General features: G+C 57.6%; 1 protein-coding gene across 1 annotated transcript in view; it reads left to right on the plus strand.

Annotated features, from left to right (window-relative positions):
• CRAMP1 (cramped chromatin regulator homolog 1) overlaps window positions 1-10,215 on the plus strand; it is a 55,407-nt gene extending 45,192 nt beyond the window's left edge. The window contains 6 exon segments of the mRNA XM_055339213.1: window positions 527-595; window positions 1,152-1,383; window positions 2,062-2,175; window positions 2,178-2,225; window positions 3,168-3,313; window positions 6,544-10,215. Coding sequence (XP_055195188.1) covers window positions 527-595; window positions 1,152-1,383; window positions 2,062-2,175; window positions 2,178-2,225; window positions 3,168-3,313; window positions 6,544-6,708 — 774 coding nt within the window. The 3' untranslated portion in view covers window positions 6,709-10,215.
• Window positions 10,216-10,401: the final 186 nt, after the last annotated feature.

A 10,401-nucleotide genomic window follows, 5' to 3' on the forward strand; every position in this document is an offset into this window, starting at 1 on the left:
GTATGCCTACAAAGTCTCCTCCACACCACCAGCTCCTCGCATAGGGCAGTCCCCTGTCAGAGGTGTGGGCGCCAAGACCATGAGGCCAGGGTTGTGCTGGACCCCAGTTCCGCCTGTCAGGAGCGATGGGCCCTAATAGGCCCCGGTAGAAGGCCTGAACCAGGGGGGCCGCGGCATAGGTGAGCCCTGGCACCCCAAGGGGAGAGCCCCAGATGGGGGCAGTGGGGACAGGCTCGCTGCGATGCCAGAGAGTCCAGAGCTGTGACAGGCCGGACCTCTTTCTGCCTGTACAAGTCACTGGGTCTTCGGCCTCACCAGCCGGCAGTACACCCCACGCCCCCCTGGCCGGCACGCCTCTGACCCCGCGCCCCATGCTCAGGCTGTGCTGGGACCAGGGTATCTCTTTGAACTGACAGCCTCAGTTGTGGGGACCTGGTGACCCAAGCTAGTCGACAGGGGTCTCCTGACCCTCTGGCTTCTAGGGACTCGCGGGTGGGGATGCTCACTGGCTCTCCTGGTGTCATAGGGCACAAGCGACCCATTCATCAGCGTCCCCTCGAGGCCTGAGCAGGAGCCAGTGGCGGACGGTTTCCAGGTAGGGCGCGCTGGTAGCTGCAGAGCAGTGTGGCTGCCAGGCCCGGCCCCCAGCCTGTGGTCTTCCCGTGCCCTAGCCTCGCTCCCCTAGGGTCGTAGCGGGAACACGTAGGCAGGCCCTGACACCTGGCGGTCTCGTCCTTTGCCCCTTCACCTCGACAGATGAGCAGGTGGCCCCCGTCTCTGGCTTCCCTTCCCCTCTGCAGGGCGGCCTGTTTCAGCTGCGCTCCCAGGAGGACGAAGGGATTAGGGCCGGAGGGGCGGAGGTCCTCAGGCAGTAGTGTCCCTGCTCTTCCCCTCTGCCTGGCCTCCAGCCATCCTGCCTGCAGGGGACCAGGGCCAGGTCACCTCGGCTGCGGCCGCCTCGGGCTGGCCCTGCACGGCTGCCGTGCCTGGAGAGGTTTCAGGAGAAGTAAACCCACTGCGTGTGTCTTATAGAGAAGGTGGTTGCTGGTGTCATTTCCCTCTCAAGTTCTCTGTCCCTCAGTCACGGCCGTGTAGGGCCAAGGCCAATTTGCTGTTCCGAGCCCCTGATGACCCATTGTATCCTCCGCCAGGGCTCGCCGGTGCTGTCCTTATCCGAGCTGTCCAAGGCTCCTCTGCACAACGGGCCCCCCGCGCCCCTGCCTGCGCCGGAGGGCTCCAGCAGCCGCCTGTCCCCACCCAACGTCTCTGCGCTGCTGGATATCTCCCTGCCCGGGCCCCCTGAGGACGTGCTCTCGCAGGGCGAGCCCGCCACGCACATCAGCGACTCCATCATCGAGATTGCCATCAGCTCCGGCCAGTACGGTGAGGGCCGAGGCTCACGTGCCCCCCACACCAGGCCCACGGGGTCCCAACCTCCCGCCAGGTGTCTGCACACTTGCTGGGCACTCCCCTGTCCCGTGGAGCACCTGCTGTACGGGGAGCACTGGGCAGCCCGGCGGGGGCAGGCACTGCAGCCTTGAGGACAGGGAACGGGTCCAGGGTTCAGATGAGGCCTGTGTGTGGTGGCTCTGAATCTGGGTGGACGCTTGACGTTGTGCGTGTCCCGGGAGGGGGTTGGACTCACTGGCTCTCTGCGACTCTGCGACGGCACTTGCTGGTCTGCTTCGGGCTGCAGATTCGCACAGAACTGGACTCCCACTTTTGCGCTTTACTTTTGTTGGTAAAGTTGAGAAACGTGCACCCTGAAGGGCTGGTTTTGGCGCCAGTGAGCGAGAGGGTTTGGGGCTGCTGTCTGTGCAGGGTCTGGCGCTATCTGCACAGTGACAGCCACCGTCCTTTCCTGAGACGGGACATGGCCCCTGCTGCCACGGGCCCCTCCACAGGCCAGGATCATTTGTCCTCCGTGGGGCCCTGTGGGCTCCTGGGTCGAGACGTGCCATGGTGCACGGCTGTGCCACCCTGCTGCTTTCTTGGTGCATAGGTGACGCAGGATGCCATTCCCCGATCCTGGCATCTCTGACCCAGCGTTTTGGTTGACAGGTGAGGGAGTCCCTCTTTCTCCGGCAAAGCTGAATGGCAGTGACAGCTCCAAAAGTCTTCCATCCCCTTCTAGCAGCCCCCAGCCAGACTGGATCGCCTCCCCCACCCATGACCCCAGTGGTGCCCCAGCGACCCCACGGACTCGTCGCTCAGCAGCTTGTTTGGTGAGTGTCTGCAGGGCGCCTGGTCTCTGTCCCAGGGCAGCAGGCACCGCGGGCTCCCTGTGGCACGGTGACAGGGACTGGAGTCTGCACTCAGCCACTGGGACTGCCACCGGTGGGACTGCCACCGGGACTGCTCGTTTCGGGGTTTCTCCCGCGTCACTTACGCAGGGGGACGCGCCGAGGTCTCTAGCGAGCTCGTCACTGAGCTCTGGTGACTGACATCCGTGTGACACTCAGCCCGGCCGTGCCCTTTGCTGGGCTGCCCGCTGCCCGGCTCCTGCCTGCTGGGCTTTCTGCCCCTGCTGCAGTGCGGGGGTGGGAGGCGTCCCTTCCTAGCTTGGGCAAGGGTTCCGGAGCGCGTGTTCCCACGGGCTCTTGGCGTGTTGACCGTGGACCCGGGTGTCGACAGGACGGGTTCCCCCTCCCCGGGCCGCAGGGGTTGGCGTGGTGGCAGGGGCCGCCAGGGGCAGTCTCAGCGGCCTCAGCCGCCCATGTGGGAGACGCTCCTCAGCCCTTGGGGACCGGCACCCTGGGTTTCACAGGGTGGCCGGGCCACGAGTGTGGGGATGCTGGCAGCCCTAGAAAGGGGCTGTTGTACATGTGCACCTGGTGGGCATCCGTGTGGGTGCCACGCCTGGGGGCCCGGTCTTCTGTGATGAGCAACACGTCGAACCGGGCAGGAGTGCCGAGGTGAGGGTGATCTGGACCGCAGAAGGCGCGGGGCCTCTGGGAGACAAAGCCGCCCCACATGTGCTGCAGGGCTCACTCACCGGGGCTCAGCATGTGAGGGAGCCCTGGGGCTGCGTGAGGCTCTGTGCAAAGCCGTGTGGCCACACGCATGTACGGCAGATGCCAGGAGGGGCCGCCTGCAACCTGCAGGGTCCTCCCCTTGGACGGAGCCCGGCGAGCCGGCCTCAGGGGGTCTCCTTCTTCCCTTGGCAGCGAGCTTCATCTCGCCAGAGAAGAGCCGAAAGATGCTGCCGACCCCCGCGGGCACACAGAGCGGCACGTCCCTGCTGGGCCCCAGCCTGCTGGACGGCAACTCGAGAGACTCGTTCGTGTCCCGGTCCCTCGCTGACGTTGCTGAGGTAGGCGCACAGCGTGAGCTCACGCTGGACCAGCGGCCCGCCTTCGGGAGGTTGCCGGATCCCTCCGGCAAGGCAGGCCCTTGACGTTCTCTGAAGTCTGAGTTCTCTTGACGGGGACGGCGGACGCTAGGCGACCGCTCTGCCTCGGAGGCATCCGGTTGACCGCGGGGCCTCTGCTGGCAGCCGGCTCGGGGCCTGGATCCTGTTCGGGCTGTGTAACCTGGGGCAGGTGGCGCCGCTCTACCTGCCTCGGGTTCCTCGTCCGTAGGTGGCAGCTGTGGTGGGCGGTCATCGAGGCCGCCGCCCAGCTAAGGTGAAAAGTGGCTCAGGGTGGTGGCCGACCCTTGACGGGGTAAGATGCGGCCTGTGACACCCCCTTCTCTCTGTCCACTGAGGGAGCAAGTCAGGCTCGCTAGGACAAGCGCATAGAGCGTAGCGCTCTGAGAGAAACTGAGGCAGAAGACGTGCCTAAGAGGGAGAAATCGTCCTCGTAGAACTACAGCCCCCTGGGTTAAAGGCCTGGAGCAGCCTCTCCCGAGTACTTTGCTTCCCCAGGACGTCCCGGTGCTGGTGGTGTCTCTACGCGGTGTCATAGTCCGATCCCTGAGGGAAGCCCTGGGTGGTTCCTCATTATCTGAGGGTATGTGGGGATCTGAGGACCCCGTGGGGACACTTTGGAGAAGCCTGAGCTGAGCCGTGACGTGATTAGAAGTTCTACAGAGACACAAAGAACGCACCGCCTCCCCTGCCTGCACGCTGAGCGTTCCTTAAACTCCTTGTGGCTCATGTCACGTAAGAAGTCTTCCCCTTTCTGTGTGCGTGTGACGCTCACAAGCCCTCAGCTTCTCTGCAGAGGAGCCTGGCACACGTATGTGGAGACAGCTCGTCAAGACCCTCTGGTTCGGGGCAGTCTCCAGGGCAGTCTCCAGTGCTGAGGGGCTGTTACCACCTCAGGTGCATCCCAGGTCCACCTCAGATCCACCTCAGGTTCACCCCAGACTCACCTCAGGCCAACCTCAGGCCCTCCGCAGGTTACCTCAGGCCCACCGTAGGCCCACCCGAAGTTCACCTTAGGCTAATCTCAGGTTCACCCCAGGCCCACCCCTGGTTCACCTCAGGCCGATCTCAGGCCCACCCCAGGTTCACCCCAGGCCCACCTCACGTCCACCCCAGGTTCACCTCAGGCCGATCTCAGGCCCACCCCAGGTTCACCCCAGGCCCACCTCACGTCCACCCCAGGCCCACCTCACGTCCACCCCAGGTTCACCTCAGGCCCACCCCAGGTTCACCCCAGGCCCACCTCACGTCCACCCCAGGTTCACCCCAGGCCCACCTCACGTCCACCCCAGGATCACCCCAGGCCCACCTCACATCCACCCCAGGTTCACCTCAGGCCCACCTCAGATCCACCCCAGGTTCACCTCAGGTTCACCTTAGGTTCACCTCAGGCCCACCTCCGGCCCACCTCAGGCTCACCTCAGGCCCACCTCAGGCTCACCTCAGGTCTACCTCAGGCCCACCTCAGGCCCACCTCAGGCCCACCTCAGGTCCACCTCAGACCCACCTCAGGTCTACCTCAGGCCCACCTCAGGTCCACCTCAGGCTCACCTCAGGTCTACCTCAGGCCCACCTCAGGCCCACCTCAGGCCCACCTCAGGTTCACCTCAGGTCCACCCCAGGTTCACCTCAGGTCCACCCCAGGTTCACCTCAGGCCCACCCCAGGCCCACCTCAGGCCCACCCCAGGTTCACCTCAGGCCCACCCCAGGTTCACCTCAGGCCCACCTCAGACCCACCTTAGGGTCACCCCAGGCCCATCTCATGGGGTTTGAGCAGAAGTGATAGGCATGAAGGGTAGGTGGAAAAGGTGGGGCCAAATTGGCTCAGGTTGACAGTGATGGAAGCTGATGTGGAAAAGTATGGGGAAGATAGGCATTATTTGTTTTGCTTTTGTATTTATTATTTTTTAAAGTTTTTATTTACTTAGTCATGAGAGACACAGAGAGAGGCAGGGACACAGGCAGGGGGAGAAGCAGGCTCCACACAGGGAGCCTGATGTGGGACTCGATCCTGGGACCCCAGGATCACTCCCTGGGCTGAAAAAAGGCACTAAACCGCTGGGCTACCCAGGGATCCCCAGGTTTTTTATTTTTTAAGTTAAATTTAATTAACATGTAATAAACTACTGGTTTCAGAGGTAGAGGTCAGTGATTCAGCAGTCTTTTATAACACCCAGTGCTCGCCACATCGTGTGTCCTCCTCAGTGGCTGCACCCAGTCACCCTGTCCCTTCACCCCCTCCCCTCCAGCGACCCTGTCAGTTTCCTATGATCAAGAGTTTCTTATAGTCTTCCTCCATGATTTCATCTTGTTTTTTTTTTTCTTTTCTTCTCCTGTAATCCTTCTTTTGTTTCTTAAATTCACATATGATGGTGAGATTATATGATAATTATTTTTGTCTGATTGCTTATTTCACTTAGCATAATATCTTCTAGTTCCATCCACGTCATTGCAAGTGGGAAGATTTCTTTTTTTTTTATTTCCTGCTTTTTGAAAACAAATTTTAGTTTGAAATTTCTGATAATTTAAAGTTTATTTATTCGTTTATTGAAGTAATGTCTATACCCAATGTGGACAGAGTTCCACGTATTTGTCCTCGGGATAACCTAGCGCCTGAGGCTCTCATCCTTCTCCTTGTTGTCTTTTCTTGGTCTTACTCATTGTCCCATCTGCCAGTTTGCTTTTTTCTTGAAGAGCCGAGGCCCATTCTCACCTCAGGGTCTTTGCACTTGCTGTTGCTCTTATGGGTATGTGCTCCCCAAACCCCACCTGCTTTCTCCACTCCCGTGTCCTCCTGACCACCTGAGAGTCTCCGTGCTCCACTGGGTGCCATTTGCCTTGTTGCTTATTGATGGTCTTCCCATAAGTCTCATGTGCTGGGAACCACCACTCGGATCCCGGCAGCCCATGCGCCACGCTCACAGTCAGCTCTTGTGCACACTGGTCAAAAGAGGGGTTGATCAAAAGGACAGAAGTGATTCTGAAATTCTCCTGACAGCGCTGGGCCGGTGTCACATGGCTAGTTGGTGGGGGATTCTAGTTGTCACCATAGAGAGACATCTGATTCGATCATCTCCCACTGAAGTCCCCGCCACAGTGGCCAGTAGCTCCCAGTCCAGCGGCAGGCCAGCCGCCCGCTGACGTGTTCTTCCTTGTGCGCTCTGTCCTGCAGGTTGTGGATTCCCAGCTGGTGTGCATGATGAATGAGAACAGCATTGATTACATCTCTCGATTTAATGATTTGGCCCAAGAACTGTCCATCACCGAGCCTGGCCGCCGAGAGGTTCTGTTTGATGGCAGTGGGGGCGGCCCCCCCGTCGGTGACCTGTCCCAGTGAGCACACCTTGTCCCTGGTAGGGCATTTGGACGCTGCAGAGGAGGGCTTCCATGGCTGGTGGGCCTCAGCTGTGGTAGGTGTAGCCCTCTTCAGGCTAGAGAAAACATTAAGTCAAGCCCAGGACCTCCCAGAAGACAGTCTGAACAGAGGAGGCTCTGCCCCACAGAATGTACAACACGCAGGAAGCCACGTCCCAATGGGCAGAGGGCAGTGGTGGCCCGGGAGGCGAGGACGAGTTCTCTGGAAGAGCCCGTGTCAGACGTTGCTGTGGCGAGGGAGCGGCTCCCTGCCAGCCGTAACGTAGCGCACAGTGGCCACATTTCTTCTCAAGCATCCACCTCACTTGTTCTGTTGGACGTTCCACTGGGTTTACTCTCCGAGGGAAAGGACTAGGTGTGCCTTGGCGGTGGCAGCAGCAGTCGCAGGGACTCACAGTTTCCCTGTTCTCTGCAGGGACGCTTCCAGCCACCGCTGCTTTTTTTCTGCCAAACCTCTGCACCCTTTGGTGGTTTTCTCTGCGGATGATGGGGAAGCACAGCTGGGCGTGGCCTGGGCTGTGCCTGGCGGTGTCTACACCCTTGGTGGATACTCAAGAGGAGGACCCTCGGATCACAGGGCAGCGTACCTGGTGCCATCACTCTGGAAACGCTGACCCTTGCTTCGTGCGTTCTCCCACTTGGAGGTTTGTTCTGACGGACTTAATTGGGAGGGAGGAGAGAATCCTGTGCAGGTTGTGTGGACTTTTAGAAAACATCCTAAACTGGTTGGAAAAAGGTTTTCCTTGTGTTTTGAGCATTAGGAGATATTGAAGAAGAGAGTTAATGGTTTCCTTCCTGTGTTCAAGCTTCTTGGTCAACTAAGATGTTCCTTGTCTGTTGGAACCATAGCTGAGCCCTTGTCCGTGAGTCCCTGGGCCACCGGGGTGCTGCTGGCACGCATGGCCTTCCTTCCACAGACTTTTGTGCAGAGTCCACCCTGTGCATACATTTCATCCTTCATGTTCCCTCCCACCCACCTGGGTGCAGTCAGACTAAAACCACGTCCGTCTTGTGTGCTCCTGGGGGTTCCACGGGTGATCTTTGTCATCACTGCAGATGGTTCAGTGCCCAGTCTTTCCCCAGAACAGAGCTTCTCAGCCTCAGGAGACTTGGCAGACGAAACCCCATCCGGCCCTCTGGCCACCGTGGCTGGGAGCCGGTGCTGTAGTGGTGGCCAGGTAACACCTGTGCACCCCCAGCCCACTGCTGCTCCGCCCTCCGCCCACGGCCCAGAGTAGGCTCGCTCCCGAAACCCGCCTGGATTGACGACAGCTTCTCTTTCCTGTTCCGACTAGCGGTGGAGTAGTAGCCTCCCAGGCCAGTCCCAGGCCTGTCCTCGGGCTTCTGTCCCCGTCCATAATGAAGAGGTGAGGCAGATGAAGAGGGCACAAAAGGTCTTCTGGGGTGCAGGCAGAGGGCGTGCTCCCGATCCCACCTTCTCGGCAGATGGAGGCAGCCACTCCAGGCTGTGGGCAGCATCAGTCACCCCAAGTCATGGACGAGAGGGCAGTGGGCTTCCAGGCAGTGGCTTCCTTCCCTCATCTCAAGGGTTTCTCAGAGCTCTTGCCTTTATAGTGGTTTCCTTCTTTAGAGTCTGGTCCTAGGTGCCAACCTCACTAGTTAAAGCCCCTGTGGGCAGCTCTTCTGGGCTCTTACAAATGGTAAAGCTCTGGGGATGTGTAAAAGAGGGGCATGATGCCCCTTTAGTAAGAGAGAGCATCGTTTGAACCAAAGTATCTAAATTTGCTTGGGTGGTTTTATAATCCATCTATTATCATCCTAAAATTAGCATCTTTTGGAGGTGATGTGATTAGTGGATCTCTCTGGGGATCTGACTTTGTCATATCTGTAGGAGGTTAGGATACCAGGCCAAATTCAGGCCACTACTGACTCGGTCATACTCCCAGTGTCTGGGACCAGAGACACCCTCCCACTCCGCTAAGTAACAGACAGCAGGGTTCTGAGCTACTTTCACTGGGATGCCCCGAGCCAGGCTACTGGGTAGGCTGGTGGTGCTGGTTACTCAGTGACCTCTAAGAGGAGAAAAGCTAGGGATTTGGGATCAGCCTTTGTAGGCTCTTTAGTGGCACCTTCCACAGAGGGGCTGGAGTGCCATCAGGTGGGGAGGGAGATAGGGAGGACGGTGGACTGATTCTTCGCACCTGTAATAAAGCTGACACTTTTTTCCAGAGAGTTCTGTGGCAACCTGACAGGCGGAAGCATTTGCTTGCTGTGTTAGGGAAAAGTGGTGTCATTAGTAGCATTAAAAGGATGAGTGCGTTTTCTCCCAGTGTAAATCAATATATATGTATAAAAATAAGGAGCTGTTACAGGCTATAATTTTCAAAAGACCCAAGCAGAGATACTCCCTCCCTGCCATATCTTACTCTGCCTCATGAGCGGAAGTCGTAGTCTCGCTGTGCACCCGTGGCTTTCTTCGTGCATCTGAGCATGTTGTGACTAAGACCAGATCAGTTCCTCAGAAATCTCCCTCCCTAGTCACTCTGATGCTGTCTGGGATCTTTTTGCTGATTCAGCTTTTCCAAAGATTGAGCCTGAGTATCTCTGGTGTCCGGAGAGTTTGTGGCTCAGCCTTGGCTTTTATTGTCAACATCCAGTGATAAGCCTAGAAGATGCAACAGTGAGTCGAAGCTCCCGCCACCACACCAGATCGGCGGGGATGTGGCCCTCACCTCTCTATCCCCTAGGTGTAGGGCGCTTGCTCAGGCAGTGGGGCCATTTGGAAACAATTCATCCATTGATCGACTTGCTTTCCCACATCTCCAGCTTCTTAGCATTGGGATCCTGAAAGGGGGTCCTTTTCAGTTGAGTAACATCTTTTACCTAGATCCCAGCATGGGGTCCAAACTTGTGCAAAGAAAAGCCATGGAATAGAAGACACTGGAACCAAGCAGAGGAATGAAGCAGCAGCAGTCTGCTGGGTTTGTTTTGTGTTTAAAGACATTGAGATCTGTCAGATGCATTTGTGAGAAGATAGGGCACTTTGTCTTAAGAAAAAAAGGAAGAAGCCCACAGCAGACCTTTCCTGTCAGAACTGTGTGAAGCTCCGTGTTGGAAGCACTACAGCGACCTGGACCCTGTGTTTCCTAACGGGCAGGGGCTTGGAGCTCGCCGTCTGGGCAGCAGAACTAACCGCTGTTTCCTTTAATAATCGTTAAGCCATATCATCTAAGGTTTTCGGCTTGTTGGAGATCTGAATTTGTTTTATAGATTATAAATATACATATACAGTGTATGTATAAAGCAGAATGCCTGTCCTTCCTGATTATTTTTTGTACCATATTGTAAATTATATTATTTATTCTTTACCAATTTTGGGAATAAAAGGTGTTTTGGTTATTTAATATAATAAACAAAAGCTGTTAAACTTATGTTAAAATTTCCAGTTCAACTTGTAAATCCGTTTTTATTATTGTGCATAAATACATACTAATAACTTGATCTAATACTTCTTGTGTGGGCTTGTTTCCTTCTCGGCGGACTGGGCGGGCCGGTCCCCCAACCCCGGGCCCCGCCCCGCCCCACGGCCGCCAGAGGCACCTCCCCAGTGCGCGGTTGGCGCATGCGCCGGGCTCTGGGTGGTCCAGGCGTGCGCCCGAGCAGGGCCCGCCCCCGCGCCGTCCCGCTGCCCAAT

The sequence above is a fragment of the Nyctereutes procyonoides genome, unplaced genomic scaffold (assembly GCF_905146905.1).
Source record: "Nyctereutes procyonoides isolate TBG_1078 unplaced genomic scaffold, NYPRO_anot_genome, whole genome shotgun sequence".
NCBI classification, from domain to species: domain Eukaryota; kingdom Metazoa; phylum Chordata; class Mammalia; order Carnivora; family Canidae; genus Nyctereutes; species Nyctereutes procyonoides.